The sequence below is a fragment of the Haemorhous mexicanus genome, chromosome 2 (assembly GCF_027477595.1).
Source record: "Haemorhous mexicanus isolate bHaeMex1 chromosome 2, bHaeMex1.pri, whole genome shotgun sequence".
Lineage (NCBI taxonomy): Eukaryota > Metazoa > Chordata > Aves > Passeriformes > Fringillidae > Haemorhous > Haemorhous mexicanus.
Window position 1 is genome coordinate 7,891,801 of NC_082342.1, and position 24,541 is coordinate 7,916,341.

At 35.2% G+C, this 24,541-nt stretch overlaps 1 protein-coding gene across 2 annotated transcripts in view; it reads left to right on the forward strand.

The window, feature by feature from the left end:
* Positions 1-24,541, forward strand: part of GBE1 (1,4-alpha-glucan branching enzyme 1) — a 133,434-nt gene that overhangs the window by 98,793 nt on the left and 10,100 nt on the right. For both annotated transcript variants that reach the window (XM_059872662.1, XM_059872672.1), the window contains exons 13-15: positions 15,277-15,461; positions 16,558-16,686; positions 23,111-23,230. In XM_059872662.1, coding sequence (XP_059728645.1) covers positions 15,277-15,461; positions 16,558-16,686; positions 23,111-23,230 — 434 coding nt within the window. The remainder of the gene's footprint in view (positions 1-15,276; positions 15,462-16,557; positions 16,687-23,110; positions 23,231-24,541) is intronic.

Sequence of the window (24,541 nt, forward strand, 5' to 3'; positions counted from 1 at the left end):
TCTAACACACAGAGAGGAATTTGCTAGAATAAGAATTTGAACAACATTGTAGTTAAATTTGCATTGACTTTCAAGAGACAAGGTATTTTCTGTTTTTTCTGAGAAGTGGTAAAGTTTGCAGAGCAAAGCATATTAGCATGAGAAAATCTTTTATAAATGTTCACCTCTTCTTTCTCAGGTGTCTTTAGAGATCTTCAATTTGAAATTCCATAGAATTGTAGAATGTTGTAGGTTGGAAGGGAAACAACCAAAAGATCTTAAATCATCAATCCCAACAATCCTGCTGTGTGTAGGTTAGGACACTTTCCACTAGATTAGGTTGGTCAGAGCCCCATCCAGTCTGGCCTCGGACAATTCCAGGGATGGGGCATCCACAACTTCTCTGGGCAACTTCTCCATTGTCTCACCACCCACACAGCAAAAAATGTCTTACTACTGTCTGATCTAAATACTGGTGGAATTTATAGTGGAGTAAATTAGGAAGGGAGTTTATCAACATAATTAAATTACTTCTAGCTGAAAAGAAAATTAATTTTGTTGGGGGTTTTGTTAGATTTTTTTTTTTTCCAAACAGTACCTTTTGAGTTGGGATGCCTTGTTGAATATAAACCACTACTTCTGTCATAATGTACTACATAAAACTGCAGGGCAGGAGGAATAACAGGACAAGTGACTAACGTCTCAAGGAGAACAGGATTATTCACAAAGCCAAAAGTACTAGTGCAGTCTTTGCAACCAGAAGCTTAGAACTTTTAATCAGCTGGGATAAGTATTGAGATCTTTTTGTGAAATTCAGAACAAGTCCTGCAAGCAAGGTATTTTCATAGAATATCTTCTCAAGTGGCATTTCTAGAGAGATTATTTAAAAGCAATCTAGTAATCCACTCACTCTTGATTTAAGAGTCAATCTCTAGACTATGAAACAGTTCCCTTAAGCCTCTCATATTTTTTTTAATCCAGCTAACTGTTAATATAAAATACTGCAGGAAAGCCTGGATCATCTGGGTGGTTGTATTATAGGTCAGATCTTTTGCAGCTTAAGCTCACAACCTTTCTCTTCATAATGGAGAAATGTATGTTCTTATTTCAAAATATTATTGGGGGGAAAAAAAAGGATATCTGATGGAAAATATTAACATGTATCAATACACACTATTGGATTGGCAGCATGCTTTTCCATGATTTATCTTGAGCTCCTAAAAATAAACAAAAAACTTTGTTCAAGCTGGGCTGTTCTTGTTTGTTTCTTTTCATGACTGGATATTTATTGTAGTTCCTCATGGCTGCCATTTTAGCAAGTCATGAATTGTGCATAATATTGCTTGAAAAGAAAAGTGCCAAAGTCTGAACATGGGCGGACTTCAGAGCTCACATTTTTCTTTCATCTAAGCTAACATAGTCCAAATAGTAGTTATTTATAGATCCCAAAATACTATGTTAATGTATATTCTATTTTCCATATGTCTTCACTTGTGTTACTATGCTTTTTTATGCTTGAGTACTATTTAGCTGTACTTAAACAGCTTTTATGTATTTCTTCTTGAATATGTGAATAGTTAATTCTTTAAAACTCGGTATTTTTTAATACATTTTGTTTAGTCTGGAGAAAAGGAGGCTCAGAGGTGACCTTATCACTCTCTATAATCACCTGAGAGGAGGTTGTAGCCAGGTCTCTTCTGCCAGGTAACAAGCGATAGGATAAGAAGAAATGCTGTCAAGTTTCACTGAAAATTTGGATTGAGTATTAAGAAATTTCTTTACTGAAAGGGTGGTCAGACACAAGAACAGGCTGCTCAGGGAAGTGGTGAAGTCACCATCCCTGGAGGTGTTTATCAGATATGGCTCTTAGGGATGTGGTTTAGTGATGGACATTGCAGACAACCATAACGATTCTGTACTATTCAAAGCCCACAGGCTGATAAGCATGCCAGAGTAATGGCATATAAATGTCAAGAGAGCTAAAGAAAACTTGCCTTATTTGTGCAAATTTCATGAGTATGTGAAATTTATTGTTCTGTTTGGTGAGGAAAAAAAAAAAAGAAAACTAAAGAAAAATCCATAGTGCACTAAGCTTGTTACAGTTCTGTCAGTGACTAGTCTTAGAAATATAGTAAGCTATTTATTAATATCCTGATTTCCTACTTAGAGGTTGGAGAGGTGTGTCCTAATTAAATATGAAGCATGGAGTATCTTCATTTAAAATAGTTTCCTTTTGTGGAGTCCAGCCTAGGCATAATTGAAGTTTTCAGAGAAACTGTCTGAGTTCCTTTTTGCTAGTTGCTCTTATATTTGTAGGCTAGAAAGATTGTGGTTTCAGTTTATTTCCTACATGGAAGGCTATTTGGTTTGTACACTGCACATAAGAATACAGAACTAAATCCATTGCTTGCCTCTGGAAACTGAAATACAGGAAGAGGCTTGTAGAAATTACCAAAATTTATCTTAATAAAGGTGCTATGTACATGTCATATTCTCTCAGTAAGCTTTTGATTTGTGGTTTTTTTTCATTTCCCTGTTCATAAAGGAATGATGTGATCTGTGTCTGAGATACTGTGAGGCTGGACTTAGAGACAGGAGTTTTTACCAGGCTCCTGTTAGGGCCCTGTCTCTTTTCCTCCCTCCTGCTGTTACCATGACGTAGCAGGTTTTCAAAGGATATGTTGTTTTCTGACAATAAAATGTTCCTATTAAGATCCAAATAAGAAAACAAGTATTGAAATAAGCTACAGCCATAATGTGGCCATGTAAAGGAATGAAATGGAACAAAACAAAATGAGTAATGACATTGGCAAATTTTTTTTGCAGATAAAGGTGTAATTTTACTTATTCCAGAGGATTCTTCTCTCCTTTTTTTATAGGTGATCCATGTAAAGCATTTATCACTTGAGCAAGTTTATTTTTTTTAAAGAAGCAACCCACAAAGGAATGAAAAATCATTACTGAGAAATTTCATATGTCCAATTCAAAATGTCTTTGTGCAGTAATCTCTAATGGCTTCTTGTCTGTGTTTTGTGTTTTGCTTTTGTCATTTTGAATTTCCATACAGCATTGCTGGAGGGGGAAAGAAGAAATCATCTTAGTGTTTGTACATATTTGGCTTTCCTCAAACAGTTGTAACAACACTTTTCAGACATGGAAGCAGGTTGGGGCTTTTTTTATTAGATCAAAGTTTACTTTTTCCCTTGACAAAGAAGTTTTGTCTTAAAGGCAGAAAAAGCATTATGTGCAGTATATTTTCATCTTGGCCCTAAAAAAGCTGTATCTCTTATTTGTGTACAATGCAATGACAGCATGAAATGTAGTACTTTAAATGTATTCATATTTCAGTAAATTGAAACACTATTTTTGGAAATAATAATTTTAAGAAATGAATGTGTGCATACAGAATTAATTCCAGCAGTTATGTGAAACTTTGTGGTAGGGACAGGAGCAATTCATCGCAACATATGTTTTTAGTAAAATGTTGATCAAGCAAAAAGTTAGAGGTGTCTACCTAAATGACATTGCTTTTATTATTTTGTACACTAGTTCAGAGGTACCTATTTCAAAACTGAAAAACAAATGAAAATTTTATCGTGATTTAAGCAGCCATAATGTAATCTGGGAATAATTTCTGCTCTGATTCTCATTTATGAGTCTAAATTTGTTTTCTGTCCATTAACTTGGTGTCACAAGAAAATTCTAAAATTATTAGGTAGTTTTGTCTGTAAAGGCTCACAGCTTTGTTATGCTTTCAGCTAATTCAGGTCTTGATGCTAATTTAGAAATGTTTTGAGCATGAGGTGAATACTGTCATGTTTGCAAATTGTCATATAGCAAATTGTTGAATTTCAAAGTCAGAAGGGTTAGCTGTCCACTGCAAATAAAGAGGCATGAGATAATGGAATGAACAGAGGGGATGGTTCATGGTGAACCTCTTTTTCTTAAAAATTAAATCTCAAAGGTTCACAGTTCTAGACCATTCTTTCACAACTATTTACTTGCCTTCTAACCTCTTTGGACCAAAGTTATGTGGAAAAAAAATCATGTGTGAAGACAGTTAACCAATCTGATTTCCTGATCATCCCTTCCTCAGGTGCCACCAGAACAAACCATGCAAAATTCAGCTTTTCCTCCCACCTGCACCGCAGGGACAGTCAGGAAAAACACTGGATCACTTTCCAGTGACGTGCTCCATACTAGAGTTCTTGATGTATGGGTTGATATATGTCTGGAGTTACCTATTTAATGTGCCCATTGTCAGGAAATGGAGTGTGTTAGTGGGACTTGGGTTTCCCAGCTATTTGAAAAAATTTCTGCACTAAACCCTGAAAATTGGAAGACCAAATAAAAAATTGGCAGAAGCTCTGCCTGATGATACTCTGAATACCTCTTAAAATCTTTGTCAAATGACCTGTTATTAGGGAGCCTAAGTCCATAATCTTTTCTCTTGTCTTTCCACCCAAAGGAAGGGGAGTGGAATCATGCCTCTTAAATCAGGCTGTATTGTGGCTCTTCTCATGTCTCTTAAAGCTGATTTTTAAGGCAAGTCCTCTTCAGAAGTACAAGAGAAGGAGAATGTGAAGGAGTAACTAATACATGCAGAAAGGGCTTTTTTGGCCACAACTGCTTTTTGAAAGGCTGTGGTAACATTCAGTTACAGTCTATTTTCTTTCTGTATTATATTTTAAATTTCAACAAACACCTGTTCTCTCAGTATTATGAGATTTATTTTTTCCTGTCTCCTTACATAACAAAAGCAACAACAATGTCAAAAAACAAACAACAACAACAAAAAAATTAACACCTTCCTGCATAACTGTACTCAGTTCCCATAGATTTTGGTGGCTGTTTTGTAATTCAAAATGCTTTGAATATCTTCTGTTTTGTAATTCAAAATGCTCTGATTATCTTCTTGCAGCAAAGGTGCCATCAGTACCAATTCCTTAAACTCCCTTTTTTATCTGAGCAATGGTTTTGCTTCAGCTTTAAAAACTGTTGCCTGCTATCTTTTTTTCTTTTTTTTTTTCTTTATTTTCTTTTCCTTTTTTTTCCCCTTTTTCCTGCTTCTAGTTGTGCTGACACTGGTTAATGTATAGGTGAGTCAAGACTGTCTTTACATTGTGAATCCAGCCCATTTTGCCATCAGGATCTTTGTAAAGGTCTGCCCCAGCCTGCGCTGCAGTTGCAGTCTCCATGTGCCCACTCATACTGGAAGACCAGCAATTATTCTGGTAGAACTAATTGTAGATTTGTATTAGAAGGTGATGCTCTTCAGAGGCTGGTTCTTAATTTCAGCCTTTCTTTATCCTCTTCTGGGGTTGTAAACAGTTGTAAAAGAATTTTATTAACATACAAGCTCTCTATTGCTATGATATTTTGATTTTCCTTCTTTGTTCTTATACTCTGAGATGTGGCTAAAGATAGCTCAAGGATCAGGTTTAAGATGCTTAAAAAACAGATGTTATGACACTTCCTTTCATATAAGATATGCATGCATAATGTCCACTTGAGGCAGTAGCAAATCTGTGCTACACTTTAAAATGTGATGCAGTGAGCATTCCAAGACTGAGTATTTTTTTGGACGCAGCACATCTTAATGATTTTAAGTGAATTCTGATTTTTAACATTCTTCAGGTGCAGTCTTATAGATGCATTGTATTTTGCAAAAAGTTCAGAATATCTGTTTGAAAACTGTATAAGATTTGGTCCTTAGTCTAGTAAGAGGGAGAGAGAAGACCAGGGCAATTACTACTTTGAACAGGTCAGAATTACATCATCAGAGGTTTCTCTCATTAATACACTCCTCCTGTGCACCTTCATTAATACTTCTCATTTACAGACAAGACATTTCAATTTAAAACATGCATTTTCTGTTCAAGAACAATTGACTTTAATATACAGACTAATAGTCATAAGTACTTTAATTGATTATCAGGCAAATTAGACTCTTCTTGAAACCTGCCCTTTTTGTAGCATGACAAAATACCAGAGACCCTGACTTCTGATCTGTAACTGTTCTTTCTGGAAAAAAAACCCAAACTTGAACATTTCAATACCATTTCCACAAAGAAGAAAAACAAAACAGCAGACAAGCAAAAACCCCACCAACAATTCAAATAATCTCGCCTTAGACATCTTCATTATGATTGACTCTAATGAGCAGAGATCTTTCAACAGACTATGCTGTCACCAAAAGAATATGCTAGGATCTTTGAAATATGTTAAAACAAATAAACATGACTTAGAAAAATTGCTTTCAAATGTCTGGTTACATTCTTACATAAGCCACTTATCATTTTTAATGTAAGATCATCTTAAAAAAAAAATCCCCCACACAACAAAAAAAAACCACAAACAAACAAAGACCCAAACTGTAAAGCTAACAATGAACAAGTTGAAGAGGGGGGAAGCAAAAGACTCTAAAGCAATGAATGCAAAAAGTCAATTTGATTTAGGACTTTCTTCTGATATACACATAAATTATATTTATACCAGCATAAATGTTTACCATCTGCTGAGGATATTGCTTTTGAAAGGCACAGCAAACCAGCAGTTTTGTTCTTTAGAATATCAGTGTATTTCCAAGCTAATTTTCTTCCCAGATAAAGAGTCAAATTATTGTGAGAGGAACAATAAGAAAATTATCTCCACTTCATAGTGGAGATAATTATGGTTATGGTACTTGATTAATCCGTTTATTTAATAGTAAGCAAAAAGCAAATGAATCATGATGTAAATGTACTGTTTAATTTGGCATAGGCCTAATGAGAGTTTGTAACTCTTGAGGCTTCCTCTTTTCTCCTCAGGTTGCTCAAAATATTCACACTTTCACAGGGAGGTTTTTGGCAGACTTGTAATTCTCTAGCTTAAATAGTCAGTTAATTTTAATTCCAGGTAATGTTGTTCTTCTCTAACCATTCTTCTTTAATCTGTCTGAACCCCTATGAGATGTTTATTTGAGCAGCCCCGTGTTTTCCCTTGAGTTATTAGCTAAAAATTCCTTCCAAAACCCAGCAATCATACTGTGCTGGTTTGAGTGGAAATGCCAGAAAGCAAGGCATAATGCTGTGTTGTGCTGCATTCCATATGGGGGTTGATGGTTTTGGTATGTCTCTAAATAGAGCTAGAAAACACCAAACCAACATTTGTGCTGGCTGCTAGATGTAGCTATCATCACTCTTTCCTAAGATAATATCTTATGCAGAGTTGCTCTTACAGCTCATGCTGTGTATTGATTTCACAAAAGGGTTTAGTATGAGCATTTGAAAGTAGCAGGGTAAGAAGATTGGTTTTACCTGTTGCCCACACTCTGAGTTCTTTCTCTACACCTTCAGTTCTCTTAGTGAATCTCCTTATAACATTTACTTTAATAACTATAAAAAAATGGATTATTTAGCTAATATGTCTTCTCTCAGGACTGTTTTAAACTATTGACAAAGTGACTCTTGAAATGTGGATTTTGTATTTTTATTTTACCCAGCATTTTTGAGTTTTACAGATGGCTCATATTTCATTCATCCCTCAGCGGTAGCCCTGAAGCCAAAGGAATAGTTGGCCAGTCTTTTCCAGTGTCAGTCCTTGGCATTTCTTTTCATCTGTTGTGTAAAGAATCCCAAACCAACACCGAAAATCCCACACAAACCAAGCTGCAAACAAAAAAAATCAAAACCTTAACCTGATATGACTTTGAATCCTCAGTGCATGATTATTTAGTATCAGTCTTATTTATTCTTTTTCTGCAAGGTAGAAGTATAATAAAAACTTGAATGTCTTCCTGTTAAGTTAAGTAGTGAAACTGAAGTAATTGTAGAAAGAAAATGCCCTGCTGAACAGTAGGAAGGCTGGATAATGCCAGGGCTATGCTTTTTTATCAGCTCACTAAAGTGAATCTGTTTCTTGAAACTAATTATTTGAGGACACTCTTTTAGAGAAACTTGCAGCTCTTCTCATTTGGAAGATGTTTTGTATTGTGAGACGTTGCTAATACACAATTCTGGATCACAATATTTGCCTTTCTCCTTAATGATGGGTTTGGGTTTACTGACCAAGCACTACACACATTATGCTGGAGTATGTTGTCAAACTCTATAGTAATTGAACAATTGGAAAATACATCTGTATATTGCCAGTCTTTGATTTCTGAACAGTATTTAATTGGAAGATACAGTTGTGGTCAGGAGGTTCTTTACTACATGTTGCCATGATGTTTAATTGCTGAATTGGGAACCTGAAAGGATTTCAATGTAAAAAGTTTCTTATCTAATATGATGTGTGGCTAATTTCAGAATCATTTTACTATTTTTTCACTTTACAGTGTGGTAAAATTCTCTGCTAACATTCAAGATTTTCTATGTGAGAATTCTAGAAGTTGATATGAAAATTTGTATTCCTTTCTTTCTATAAACTTTTATTTTGAGAGCAGGATATTGAATTTTACTCTCCATGATGGTTTTGGAATATTAGGGGTTTGTTTGGCCAAGGACAAGTAATTCTTAAGAAAATATCCTTATATATCTAAAATATGGCTTCAGTTAGGTGCTAGTTCCACCTAAGATTTCAGCTGTTGTGTAGAATTGTGTGTAGAAACAAATACACCAACTGATTAAGTTTTTTTAATATTATGTTTATTTATATTTGTGTATATACAAGTTTATAGCAGGAACCATTACAGTAACAGGTTTCTTTGAAACAGTGCTGAGTCCTGCAAACAAAACACAGATTGTACCTTCCAAATTCACAAATCACTTATGTAACATTCAGAAAACAAATAACTCCATTTCCTCATCTGAATTGAAGCATAACTCTTATGGCAGCTTAGAAGTACCATTGATTGGTTTTCTGCATCAGAGGAGTCTTAATGTTGGCAGCCACAGCCTTGAGACTGAGCACATCCAAGGTCTCTGCACTCTTTAAGAAATGTACAACAGTGCCCAGGTGCTGTTTGGAGTTTTCCAATTCTTTGAGGCAAAAGTAGTGTAGCAGTATGATGCTGTGCCTTTTCAAAGACTTTTACAGTAATTACATAATTCTGATTTTGAAAATACCTTAAGTGCCCAGGTTCACTGAAAACAATGGTAGACAAGAGCTGTTTAAAACTGTGAGGATCTTGAGAAGGTTTTTCCTAAAACAAGTGTTTTTAGGAAGTTTATAAACACATTCTCAGCATGGCAGGGTTGAACCAGACTCAGGTGGAGGGCAGGAGGCAGCTAGCAGAAAGAAGCTTTAATTTCAAAGCAGTGATATGTGAGTCTAGGAAGAATCTAGGGAATGTACTCCTTTGAGGACATTAGGTAAGAAGAGGTTGAGAGGTGCAGCCAGAAGTATACTCTGATGGCTTATTTGTACTGTTTCAAGAAAACCAGGGCTTCTCACAATGCACCTTCTGTTTTGATTCCTGACATCTATTTTAGAATGATTTTTGCCCCCTACTTTGTTTAAAGTTTGTTCCAAATTTTAATTCCAAGTTTTCTCATTTTGTGCTGTTAACAAATGCATAGTTATTTAAGTAATTAGATTTGTTCCTGTAATAAGAACAGGACAATACTGAACTTTAATTTTTCATTTACTTTAACTTTCCTGTGCCCCAAACACTATGTAAGTGGTCTTTTTCTTCTGTTTACATATTTTTCTCTTAATTTTTCATATGCTCTTTCAAAATTAGACAAAGAAAGTTTGACTGATACCAGCAAGTAAACCATCTAAGATATTTGTTTGATTTATGCCTTTCTTGGACCTCTTTCTCTTCTGGCCTTGTCCTACATTCACTTTGTAAGCCCATTAACCTGTCAGTTGTGGTACCAGTTAATAATTGGCAGTGCACCAAACTGAAAGATCTAGCTAGAGCGTCTCTGACTGCATCATCTGTTAAAAAAGTTTCTTGATATAGATTTGTATTTTTTTGTTAGAATTGGGGATTTTTTTTGTCTGTTTTGTTGTGGGTTTTTTTTTTTAACCTTTGCAATGTGTTCTGCAATATTTCTGTTCTTAAATATTTTAGTGAGCTCTTGGAAGTGGTTGACTAAATAATGTATACTGTGCCGTGTTCACGTAGAGCCTGGTGGAAATGTCACAGTATCAAAGTCAGTCTCTTGTTTTTTACCAAGATGCATCTAATAGGAAACAGCAAAATGGGAACTGTTTAAGTGTAAAAGCACCACAAAGAGTTTAGTTGCTACTTTATTGTTTTAAATACTGTATGAGGACACTGAGTAAGTTGTAAGTCAGAAATACATTATTCTACATGGGGAAAAGAGACCTGAAATGTAAACTTTCAGGCCTAAAAGTTTTTAAGGGCAGGTTAATAAAATAGTTATCCTCTCAGGATCCCTTCTAGCCTAGGTAACTTCTCATGGTACTCTTTTTTTTTTTTTTTTTTCTTGTCTGTTAGTATGAACTGCAGCAACTCTTGCTCTGCTCAGTAAACATTCCAAGGAAAATGTTCATCTGCCCTTTGGAACTCAATACTGTTGTCAGTGAGGCCACTGGTATTTTATTGAGTACTCCTTTGATAGAACATTACAAATAATTAAACTAAAGACTAATTTATTCCAGATAAATGGGTTTTTTTTTCTCTGTAATCAGAGTTCTGCTAAATACCAGCATGTGGGCATAGCTATAACTATGGGAAGTCATAGTAAGCAATGCTATGGCCTGTTTACTATGTCTGTGCCTGGTTGTTCTTTATGTAAGAAATCTTCTCAGCCATCCAGCCCTTCCTAATAGAGATGCAGAATTGGTGCTTCTTAAGATAATTTATTATTTCTTGTTATTTGGTTTGGGTTTTTTTCTGTAATTTATCTGGCAAAAGAGAGAACTGGATTTGAAATAGGAGAACTGAACAGTGCCATTTAGTATGGCTGGAATTTTTGTTGGAACAATTGGAATATTATCTCCTTTAAGAACCTGGAACTTTTTTATCAGTGTTTATACAATTGTGTGGTACAATAGCTCCCAACCTTTAAACATCAGTAGGAAACGAGAGAAGACAAAGCAACCCTTGATGGGAAGTGGGAATAGGATAGAAACAGGGATACTCTGTATCCCTGTAGAGTATTGTGTCCCTGTGTGATTTAGGGCAAGCTTTTTAAGGACTCAATCCTTTCCCATGTCTTGGATACATTGGAGGCATCCTTGTGTTTCCTCATGATTGTATTGCCCCAGAAGAAATGCATTATTTGATCCTTTAATACAGGGAATGTTAAATGTTCCCTTCCTTCTCCCCTAGGAGACATGGAAGATCCAAGCTGCAAAACAAATATGGTGTTTATCCTGATTTTATCTTTCATAATTTGGGAGGAGACAATATCTGGTATTTTCAGAAAATTGGAGGAAAATACATTTTTTTTCACTGAACTGTCTTTACCAATTGTCCTCTCTGCCATTGCCTCATGCTAGAGATTTCCTCTAGCCTGTGTTTTATGCAGAAGTTAAAATATAATTGTTTTCTTGAATTGATTGTGTTAGTCTTTTCTGACCCAATATTAAATACCAATGTTAGAGGATTCAAAATATGTGAAGGTCTTCATGTCATCTAACCCAGGTGTATCAGGAGCCTGTTTGGAATTTCACTTAATTTTATTTTTGCATGGATTTCAAGACTATAGGAATGCTTGCAGTGAGGCTCATTCTCTTATCATTCAGAGACAGTATAGTGTTTATTGTTTGAGTTTGGTAGTAAGAAGAAGCAGAAGATTTTAAGATGTTAAGAAGATTTGGTACAAATATGAGTAAATACAGAATGACTTAACACCCAAGAGCTTTATAACTAGGGAAAATGAAGATCCATTGTTTGAAGTGTTTATTGTTTGAAATAATAAGTACCATATGCTATCTAGATCTGATTTACATTGATTTTATTTATAGCCTGCAGATTGTTGCACTGTCATCATCGTTCACAAAGGTAGTGAAGTTAAATTCAAAGCAGTAGCAACTCCTGGGTGACTTTATTGTCTGACTTCTGTAAATTGGTGTAACTCTGAATACTTTGATAGATGTACTTTAAGGTGGAACTGTTGGAATTTTTGTCCCAATGTGTCCAGTCTCCAGCTCATCAGATTTAAATAGGATCTTTTTGTGGTGGTTTAGATAATTTAAAACCTTTTTTAGCCTTATACACCTAATTAAACTTCTTACTTTTGTTGTATAAAATAAACTACTTGTTTTAACTGCTTTAAAAATATTTAGTGTCATCATATTTAATTCAAAATGCAAACAACTCCTAATAACATCTCATGAAACTGCCTGCTCCATCTTTTAAATATCTCTTCAGTTCTGCTTAGGCTTGTATTTTCAGAGAGAATTGCTACTAAAGATATTTAAAGAAGAGAGATCAAGAAAACTTTATTGACCTGTGCAGATCAACTTTAAAAAATTCACAGCAGCCTAACTTCTTTGTGGTGTTAATGCATTTCTATCTTCATAAACAAGGATGACATAAATTTTAATTATGGTAGTAGAAAGTTAATTTATTTGTTGGAATTGCGATCTTGAAATGCTGTACATAATAAAGTTGTCCAGTGTGCGCAATATGCAGCAAATAGCAAGCTTCAATTAATTCCTAGATAAAATTAGCATGCATTGCACTTCAAGGATTTGTCTTTGTTTCTCTAATCAAAACTTCAGTTAATTTCAGCTTTGTTCTCTGCCTCCCCCACATTAGTTCCATTGTCTTGATTTGCATCATTTGTGGCAGCTGGCTTCTTATCAATCTGTAGTTTAGACTTTTACATCAAACAGTAAATTAATTAGAGGAAAATAAATCCCAGTTATACTTCTTGATAACTGTAGAAGCCTCTAAGCATAGAGGTGAATGTTGCTGATTCTTGTCAGAGATGAGAAGTGTAACATGGGGAAGGAGGCAGATGATGCTTCACATTCAGTGAACCAATAGTTATCTTTAGCAGCAAGTGTTGGTCACCTCTGCCTTTTCTTTCCTAGTCCCTCCTATTGTCTGTTATGAAGCTAAACTAGAAAAAAAAAAGCAATTAAAAAAGTAGCTTTTAGATGTGGGGTTTTTTTATAGGATGCATGGCCTTAATGCTTTGCAAGAAGCAGATGCATCCTAAATGTTACTTTCTTTTCCCTATACCACAGTTTAAACTTCTTGAGTTCATTCTGTTACAATTTATAAACTATTTTTCTTCCTATAAAGAGAGAGCAAGTGACCCTTTTACAGTCAAGCAAATAGTACAAAAGGCTCAGGAGCATATCCTCCAGAAGATGCTCATAGACACAGACTGTCAAAGTACATGCAGACTTGAGACCTCAGCTTGTGTTTTTGGGAACAGAAAGTATCTTAGTGTTTTGTCAAATTGCTGCACTGTACTAAATTCCTTTTTTTTCTTTATAGTCATAAGTAATAGTAGAAAATTAAAACTGCTTTTAGTATTTTGCTGCACTTATATTGTTCCTTTCAAAAAGCCAAGACAACAGAACAGCATTGGAACCATACTAGTTAACGTGGTGGGGAAACAGGCAAAGCAAGTGGAGGTGAGGGAGTCGTTACCCATTATAAACCCAAAGGAAGTCTGCTCTACTTACAGTGAAATAATCTGTGGAAATGATGGGCTAGTTCAGTCTAATTTATTTGCTATCTTCTGTTGCTTATTTCACCCATTGTTGTTTCTTTCTTGAACAAATAGGTATGATTTCATTGCCTTTCAATTCCAGATATGTATCATCTCTGTCTTTCTGATGTTTTTTGCTGTCTTTAGCTGAGCTATCTCATGTAGTTCATCTTTTCAGTAGTGTGCAGATCACGAAAGAAGGTAATACCTTGTCTAGCTCTTCAGAGAATATTGAATTTGCTTAGATACTGTGTCTGTTTTGTAGCAATATCTTTCCTCATTTTCCAAACCGTATTGTTAGCACAGTTTAAGAGCTCAGTCCAGCATTATTCCAAGGTCATTTTGTAAGTCCTGCTGTGATTCTGATTCTTTTATATTTGTCTCCAGTTTTGAGCTGAATATGAAATTTAGTGGTTTAGCTTTTGAATAGGAAATTTAATTTACAACTTGTCAATTGGTTTACAAAGCGGATACCACTCTGAAGAACTCTCCTAAATATATATGAGGCTTTTCTCTTTTGTCCTCTGTTCACTTCTTTGTTCCCACAAAACAGAGAATTACAGAAATCATTTCACAAATTGAAGTTTGCAGTTGTCTCTGCTGCCTGTATCCTCCAGGCCTTCTAGGCAGTGCAGATGGGTGGTGGATGCACATGCAGGGTATCCAGCCAGGAATCTCTTGCCTTCCCTTGGCACCCCTGCCCTCTGTCAGCCCACAAAGCTGCAGTTCATTGACAAAAGTTGAGTAACAGTTTGTGGAAATGTGAGGATCCTTTTACTATTCTTTTTTGGTTTGTTTGTTTTAGTAGAAAAGCTCTTAAATTTCATTCTATTACTTTCCATACATATTTCCAGATACATGTTTTTGTCTCTGTTTTATAGTGAGTGGGTGTCGTGTAATCTCTGAAATGTTTGTCATGAATCAATTGTTGTGGGATTTGAAACAAGTGTTTAATTTGCAAGGTACTTGATACCCTTTAATGCTGTGTCAAATGAATAGTCCAAAATGTCAGAGAGTCTGCAGGACAACAGGTTATATCATGAGTTAGAATTATAAGTGCATTTGGAATTGTCTCAATCTGTAATAATGACAATATATAAACCAAGAAAATTTTGGATACATCAAAGTCACTCAAAATATTGAGTCCCATATGAGGTCTTGCTTTGAATCTTTAGCTTTGACAGCTGAGATTTGCTTTGGAGATTCTGCATAGGAGAAGCTAAACTTTTTCTTGACTAAATGTTAACCTTTCCTTCTTTCTGAATGTGATCCAAGTTTGAATATACCTATTCTTTGTCTTCAAGAGAAGTCTGGTCAGTAGTTTTTTGGGCTAGATAATCTGGGTGAGACTGGCAGACTTGTGAATCTACTGCTATAGAAAACCAAATTGAGATATAATGGCACTTACACACACAGAAAAATTTTTGGGAAATTTTAAAGCATGGCATGATAACGTGGAGTTCATAATTCATCACTCCCCTGGAGTCCATGGATATTTTGCTCTTGTAGTTTTAATGGCCAAGCAACCCTGCTAACACAAATGGAATTTCTGAGAGATGGATTAAAAAATGAGAGGCATAATAATAAAATGACTGGTTTACCTATGGAAGCAGATTCTTTGGAATTTAAAACTTGTAGAAAGGAAATACACATTGGTATATTTTGCTTTTGTAGGCTTAGTTTATTCTTAGCATGTGATTTCACGGATCCTTAATATTTTTAAATGCAGGTAATGAATTTGGACATCCAGAATGGCTTGACTTCCCCAGAATAGGGAATAATGAGAGCTACCATTATGCCAGAAGACAGTTTAATCTTACTGAGGATGATCTTCTTCGCTATAAATTCCTAAATGCCTTTGATAGAGATATGAATAAATTGGAGGAAAGATTTGGCTGGCTTGCATCTCCCCAGGTAAGCTGTATATACAAAATGACAAGTTTTAGTCACCCGTTGGGCACATGTGTGGAGTAACAACGCTTTCAAATTTGCATGCTGAAATTTCAAACAGTGCTTTATTATGCGCTGTGTAATGCCTCACCATATATTTCAAGTTGTCAAAATATGGCACTGAAGTATCTTCCACAGATAATAGAAACCTGAAACAGTCTCCTTTTAGCTCCATAACAAGGTCTCTTCCTATTATTTTCCCTATTTTTATTCAGTAACTGTGGATTGCATAAAGCAGACTATAAAATTGTCTGTAATCCCATCCAAGGATTGCTTTGCAAAAGTATAAGTTGTTCTGACATTACACTTTATAAAAATAATTACTCCATATCTGAGGAAAAACTTTCAGCAAAGTCTAGTTTAAGTTACAGTCTCCTAGTCATCAACCTGCTGCTTCTGCATTTGCATTTTTTACACTCGTATCACACTGTAATTTTTGGGAAAGATCAATTGTTATCATTTCTCAGTGTTTAATTATTTTATTCTAGTCCACTTTAATGAATAATCCACTTTAAAGATTTTTTTAACTGATGTCTAGTTATTTATTAATGGCTTTAGCAAATAAAACAAAGGTGGTATGTGCAGCCATTTATTGTGGCTTATCAAAGCTGTTTCTCACACAGATTGCTAAAAAACACACCAAAAAACCATATTGAGTACTTCATTTTCTGAATTAATAATACTATATGTGATGCAGATCCCCATAACAAATAGGCTGAAGATTTCATTTTTTACTAAAGGAAAGTGTGATGGCAAAACCAAGTTACCAGTCTTTGAGCAAGAATTTTTCAAGTGCTCTGTTTAACAGGCTTCTACCTCTGTAATTTTATGTTACCTTGTAAAAAGTAAACTACAGTTTAGTAATCAAAAACTTTATATGAAATTTCATAGATAAACAATTTCAGTTTGCAGACTAATGCCTTTAGTTCTGTTCATTGAGTATTTACCTGTATTACTTGAAATGAGGTACAGAAGCAGTGGGGTTTTTCTTGGTTTTTTAATTTATTAGAAATCAAATATTTTTTTAAATTGTTGATTTTTTTTTCCCTTTTCCCCCTAGGCCTATGTGAGTGAAAAGCATGAATCCAATAAGGTCATAGCATTTGAGAGAGCAGGTCTTATTTTTATTTTCAACTTCCATCCATACCAAAGTTATGTGGACTACAGAGTGGGTATTGAAACTCCAGGAAAATATCCTTTTCTTTACTGTTCTGTTTGTGAGGAAAAGTTTTTGAAATTGAAAGCTGATTTTGTGGTTTTTTTTTTTTTTTCTAATATGAATTCAACCTGTAGTTAAAAGGTAAGAAATCACTAATTTGTCAACAACATAATACTGCTTTAATTCTTTGTGTACACCCCAAAAAAAAATCTATAAATTAGTCTTCTTCATAAGAGATAATTTTGTAGAAAGTAAAAGTAAAAATTGCAATTTAAAGACTTGTGAAGCTGCTTATTGGAATTCTGTTGAGGGATGAAAAAGCAAGTAACTCCCACTTCTGAAATATATAGCAGAAAGCCACCAGAGTGGGATAATGCTGCATGGAGTCACACAGGAATGTGCTTTAGTGCAAACCTTCATCAGGCAGTTTGTATCTGTGCATTTGTACTTTAAAACTGGGTGGACTGAGAATGTGCTCTTTGATGAGCTGAGCAGTAAATGACAACTCGAGTCATTGACTGATTTTGCATTTGTGTCCAAATTCTTAGCGGCTCCAAAAATTATTGCTGATTTTCTGGGGGAGGTTAAGTTTCCAAATTCAGTTTCTTTCGAGTCCTTTGACAAACACTGCCTAGTGTGTGACTTTTGCTGTGTCAGTTTAAAGCACTGCAGTTCCAGTTTTAGCCTCCTCTTTATTTATCAGCCATTCAGGGTAATTCCATGTTTCAGTTGCTTTAGTTCAATCATGGAATTTCCTCTTGTGAGGATCCCAGAGGTGCACACAGTACTCTGTGGGAGGGGGAGCTCACCAGAGAAGACTAAGGAGCTATTTAAAATCTAGAGGAATTTCTCTATTTATTTTCTTTAAATACTTTGGTGTGTTTTAATGTCATCTAAGTTTTCTCCCTAACTCTTCTTCTGCAATTAGAACCATGAATTTTATATATAGTTTTTTAATGGATCCTTTTAACCTAAGACTTCAATAAAGGATGTTCTAATATTAGGACATATGGTAACATTATATTAAATCTTCAGAACAATTTCTCCACTTGAAAAGGAATTATTTATGATCCCTTTGAAAATTAGATGTGAGGAGAAAGTACCTAAAAGCAAAAGTTTGTTGTTAGTCTGTTTGTTTCTTTTAATAAATTAGTGGATTTTTAATTTGATACCCTTTGCTGTTATAAGCCAGAAGAGACAACTTGCAAAAATATATATTGATCAAATTTTTTTAATTAAACATTTTTCTGAATTATATTGGGAATGTTGGGAAATGGGATGTTCCTTTCAATTCTTAGGTTTAAGTTTGCTTTGTGCCTTGAACTAGATGGATGAGTGCACCTAACACAGGTCGTTGAATGTGCCTTTGTTAAATGGATGGCTTTGGTCTATCCATATATTGTAGTGATATATATCTCTAAGCTGGTTTTATATACAGCTTCTCAGATATGTTGGCAGGTATGTTGAAAAGTCCAGAGTTTCCTGCTTGGCCTGCATTTTTGTAGGCAGTCCTCTGTTCTGAACTCACTGAAAATATTCTTCTTTCAACTGTTCTGTATGTAGGCTGTTGGCATAATGACCCCAATTCCACTTTTATATGAGAAGGTATAGTTAGTAGAAATTACAGTCCTGCATGTCCCACCTGCTTTGGAAACTCTTTCTGTGGGCATTCAGCTAGTTAATGAGTATGAGAAGTCACAGTCAGTTTTTGGTCAGTTTTTCCTTCCTCCTTGAACTTCAGTCTTCTCTCTGGACCTATTTTCGTCGACATTGGGTTGTTCTGTTCTACAATTTGTTCTTGTAAGATACTGTACTTTGGTGTGAGGTATTCAAGGAATGAGACCTTAATTTTATATGTGAGCATGGGAGTCTGTGAATGTTGGGCAGTATGAATTGCTGTTAGCTTATCTGTATTTTGACATTTCATGTTGTCATATACTGCTCAAGCAAAAAAAAAATAAAAGTCATGGGAAAGAGTGCTTTCTTTGTTTTACATATTGCTATTTTTGCATAGCATCTATCAAAACATTGTAGTCCAAGAGTGAATGAATAGCAGCATGGCTTGAATTTAGGGTTCATAGGGACATTCAGGTACTCATCTTTTCTCTCTGGTGACCAGTGACAGGACCTGAGGGGATGGTATAAAGCTGTGCCAGTTTTAGGTTAGATATTAGGAAAGTTCTTTACCCAGAGGGCAGATGGGCACTGGAACAGGCTCCCCAAGGCGATGGTCACAGCACCAAATGTGACAGAGATTAGGAGCATTTGGACAGTGCTTTCAGGCACATATGATTCTTGGGGCTGTCCTGTGTGGGCCCAGGGGTTGGATTTGGATCCTAGTGGCTCTCTTCCAACTCAGGATGTTCTGTGATTTGAAACCAGTTTGTTCTGAGGAATCACAAATATTGTCATCAAAATGCTGCAAAAATAGCCTTTTTAAAAAAAATCCCCACATTAATTCAGGCTCTCTGACATTTACAACGTGCATCTAGAGCTTCTAATGAGCAAGTAAGGTCATTTAAATGAGTCACTGGCATGTGATTGCTGAAGGCAAAGACGCCCCTTTGAAGTGTGGTTGTGTAACTGTCCCTGCCTGGTAGAATTCTGGCAGGCTGAGACAAAGGACTTAATTTAGGATCAGTCAAATGCTAAATTCCATCAAGGTAGTTGATACTTAAGGTTAATAGGTGTGAATAAGAAATACAGCATACTAATGTGGGAATGCCTCTTTGATCTGCATGGGAGAAGAAGGAGGTTTGCAGCACTGTGAGTCTGTGTAAGTATCAGAGTGGCATATCCTATTGCCCAATTTCTGAATCATTATGTGAAGGGAAAAGAAAAACATTTCTGTGCTTATGCTGGAATTTTACTTCATAAATTATGCTCTTTCAGAAGCCTTTTCATGAAAAAAGCAGCTTGAACTAACAAATTATTTCTGCCTAATTTGCTTCAGTTTGGAGGTAGATGAACAATCAACATCTAGGTCAGCTGTCTCTAGTTTTCTGATTGTAGATGAAACTTTGAATGTTAATGGAGAAACCATTCATGAGTTTCCAAATGTATGTTTTTAGTACTGCCTAGGCCTTTCTGTGGGCTAGTGCTTAGATTCCAAGGCCAGTCTGCAGTGAAAATTCAATATGGAAACCTTCTTTCCTCTATTCAAAAGGAACTTGGCTGAAAGGATGGAAAACAAACAGGAAAGGGGCTTAAAGATTTCAGAAATTACTCCTTTTCCCTCCTTGAGATTCCACACTTGATTTTGTTAAATAATTTTTCCCCTGTGTTGGAAGTCTCATTAAAATTAAGCTATATGTGTGTAAATCCCCCCCTTTTTTAACAAAGTGTGTTATCTTGGCTCCAAAGTGAATCTCCATTTTATGTTTATAATCATCAAAATCACTAACCAACATTAATTGACATATCTGTAAATTTACATGTGGTTTAACCAAAAATCATCCTTGGCAGAAGTTGAAACAGTGCCCCCCTCCCTCTCAGTACTTGTGCATGTGTTGAGTGCTTAAATGGCTTCACCTGTCATTGGAGTATCCTGAGCTGAATTTTATCAGGCCAAGGTGTTTACCTTCATTACAAAATTTAGCCAAATACCATATGCTTTTTGTCACTCATAGGTTGAATCCTTAGACTTCAAAATTAGCAGTGTGTGGAGAGGAGCAAAAGTAGTATCCTTCATCCTGAAATTATGCCAGTTTTTTCAGTGGAATTCAAGAATTATGAGAAGCAAAATGGCCTAACCTCTTAAGACTCTATCACCCCCTCAAGCACTACTTGGTTTCTTTCATCAGCAGTAAGTGTTGGAACAAAGTACAAATTTTCCTATTTTATGATTTGCATTTACTTTGCAAATGTGTCACTAAATATGCAGAAGATTAAATTTAAAAAATGTGTTAAAATATGCATTTCAAAACATTATAAAAGCATAATGATTTAGTAATTAATGTGGGAGATAATGTGTCAGTTTTTTTCCATTTTCTGCTCTGTCTATACAAGGGTTCATTGCTTTTGCTGCTCTCTTCCCTTGTAGTGGGTGGGAAATTTAGCTGGAGCACCAAACAACAGGAATCAGACTTTTTTTTTTCTTCCAGTGAGAATATGAGCTAGTAGTTCCAACACTGTCACAGAAACAAAACAGACCTCACAGCATAAAAAAATGCTTCTATTATGTACTTAATTAAAATGCACATCTGCTGTTTAATGTTTTCATGAAAGTAATCTTCAGAAAACTAGATGCTTGAAAAATTCTAAAATGTGAAAACTGACTTTTTTTGTGAGGCTTTAAGTTGGAAGGTAAATGCACTTGTTTACCAAACTAGGTATTTTTCCCAGACAAATACCTGATCTGTGAGGATCTTAATTTTTCTTGTGACCCCATTATTCAGGATCTGGTTAACAGTATTTACACAAAATATGCTATATATGAGTGAAGACATGGTGATATTAACTTCAGCAGTACTTTGTGGCAATACAGACTTAATTTTATGAATTGTTTTTAAAACAGCATAGCCATAACAATGGCATTTGCTGTAAATAGTTTTGAAGGAATCATTAAACATGTCAGGCCTCTCAACAACATTGATAAGTTATTAAATTTAATAATTTAATAGTGCAGATCACCAAAGTAAGGTATGAAATGCTTGATGGAGGCATTCTCCTGTCATGTTAATAAAATATGTAGTGGAATAATAGCAGACATTGCTGCTGCTGAAAGGACACTGAAGAGACTGACTGCATCTTGTAGTTTGTGGCTTTGCATGTTGTACATGACAGCAAATGAATGGTAATTAGATCATGTTTGTGAAAGAAGGGAGGGAGAGGTGTGTGGTCTGCACATGAAAACCTTTGAGGACTAAAACTGGCAAAGTATAATTTTCCAAACTTTTTTTTTTTAAGGGAAGATAACAAACAGAAAGGTTTTGCTGTAGAATGTTGTGATCTTTGGGCCCCTGCCCTGTAGAACTCAACAATTAACTTTTGGACCATTCTCTCATTTTGCTGCAAACAAAATGGGAAGGATTTTGGCAATGTGGGGAAGGGATTGGTTAGCATTTGTGATTTGGGAGCTAATTGACAGTTTTCCTGTTTTCCTTATGTGCATTTGCTTTTCTTCATTGCAGTCTTCTAGACTGAAGTGTCTCAGAGTAAATTTGTGGTTATTTCTGTGTGATGTCATGCTTCAGCCTTCCTTGTCACCAGAGATTTCAGTCAGTAAGGCAGGTGGTTGGGGCATTTCCCACCTCATCCTATTGAGTTGTGTGAAGAGACTTGAAAACAATTCTTTCTATACCACAATCCTTCAGGTTTTGAGCAGGCCTGTTTTCAAAAGGTTCAGCAAACACAGAAGCCTAAGAACAGTTTAAGAACCACTGACTTTTTCAAAAGTGTTGCTTCATTCATCCCTAATCCCATTAAATACAAGTTGTAGGAAAGTAAGATTCTCCCATGTCTAAGAATAGAGGAAGCAGGTTGTGGATTATAGAGCATTGTTATTTCCCTCTCTCTTTTGGATGGTGGGGAGTAGAGATCGCTTTCTATTGGAACTTCAGGAAGGAAAAAGATGCTTTAATTATGTCCAATAAAGAAAACAAAAGGTAGTGAAATAATAAAAAAATTTAAATATTTTATTTGCAGTTGTCACAAATAAGAAGAAATTGACTTTGAATTTGGGTTAGCTCTTTATTTCCCCATTTATTTTCTTATGTTGTCTGACTTTATTGTTTCAACTTTATTTTATCTTTTATATTTTGCTAAATCTGTTTGAATCCTTTTAAGTATCTAGAGGTATTCCAACTCATTGCTACACTTTGTTAAATAATTCACCTCATTTTAGCAACTGCAGTCAGGATTTCTGTCTGTTAAAAAGCCTTCTCTTAGAATATTTTCTTTCTTTTGTTCCTCTCTGCTATAATAATTCCAGCTCTTTTCCAGAAGACTCTCAGAGGAGTTATGGGGTTTTCTTCTGTAAAATTACATGCTTTTCTGATTGACACTTGGTCAGATTCTGACAGACTGTAAAATATTGCTAAATAGCAATTGATTTTGATGGTCACAATTATATTACTTCTTAAATGCAATTCAAGGGCATTGTTTTGTTTAGTGGTACATTTTTTGTCTAGTTCATCACCTGGAGTGCTGTGCATGTCTGCTGTAATGTATAAACTTATCATTCATGGCAGATTGCAGAAGATACTGGGAGGTACTTGCTGTAAGAGGAGTCACTGTGCTAAATAAAGTTTTCAGGACAAAACTTCATATGAGTTCTATATGTTCTGCATGTTTTTCCACTCTTTTAGATTTTGTTATGATTTTTGCTTTATGTTGAATATGTCAGCATGCTTCCATTACTGCATAAGTTCCACTACTAATTCTACTAGATTTTTTGTTTAGATTTATTTTCTGTTTGAGGGGTAATTGGCATAGTTCCTTAACAGTTGCCTTTAAGTATAAAATCCTTCTTGATTCTGATGCTGGAGAATATGGAGGGCATCAAAGGCTGGACCACAGTACAGAGTATTTCTCTGAGGAATATCCCCACAATTATCGACCTCATTCAATTATGGTAAGTAAATTCTATTATGGTAAGTTTGGGGGTTTGTTTGTTTGTTTTAATTTTACTTTCATCTGTGTAAGTTTTGGAATTCTTTGGACAAATATGGAGTCTCTTCTAGTATTTGGGGAAAGGGGATATTTTAAAATTATTTTTTGAAATTACCTTTTGTCTAAATACAGTATAGATAACATTATGATTTTATTATAACCAATAATATTAACTAATTTTTCTCTTTCAACCTTGCTTTTATATTTCCCTGCACTTTTGTAGTGCCTGGCACAGTGTTCCTTGCCAACATGCACGAACACCTACTAATACGCTTTTGAGCTGCTATCCTTAATATTATAATTTGCTTTATTTTTACTTTATTTCAGTCAAGAGACTGCATCTTCATGCTTGCTTTTTTTAAAGCTCTGCAGAAACTGAATCTTCCTTTTCTGTTTAGAATCACATGCTTAACTCCACAAACAAAAATTAGAGCCAATCATGGATTTTTCCTCCTCAGTTTTTAGAAAAACTTTGCAAAATGGAACAGGATTTATCTGTTCACATCAAGAATTTCAAGGATTTCCAGTCCTACAGTGGTATGAATAATAGATAAAGAGTTTCCCACAAATCACCTGAGATTAACTGGGAGACATATACTTACATGCAACTTCTGTTAGCTGAGGTGGTTACTAATAAAACTCTACCTTTCTTAATTCCTCTTGAAATCAGAATCATCACCATTAGCAATTTTCAAACGTTATTTTCCCTATTCTTTATGTATGTATAATTGTATATGTGCACATATTTCCCATTATTTCTGTATGCATTCACATCTGTGTATATGCTCATAAGCATAAGAAAATAAGATTCAGAAAGGCTGGGAATTAAGAGTTCACTGAAAAAAAAATCTGAAATCACTTATATTGCTGAGTAGATTTTTATACCCAAAACATTTATGTGGGTGAAGGGTATGTTTCTCTATGCACAGGTATATTGGTACATGTAAATGCCTGCAAATAAGTTACATTTGTAACCTTAAGAGCCTGCAAAGATGGAGCACCTGCACTGATTTTTGTGGGCCACTCCCCTTCCATGGTTGAACAGAACATGAATTTCTAGTGTCACATCTTAACTTTTCTCATGAGATCTAAACTGCTGAGAATTATTTTCACTTCTAGCCTCTGTCTCTCTTTCTTTCATTGTATCCAGAGTATTGTCATTTTTTTCATTTGCATGATGTAAAATATTTTCATTACATGAAAGAATTTTTGTGCTTTCATTGTGCTTGGTATAAAGGATCTTAGGAATGGGATTTGCATTGGGTTTTTTGGG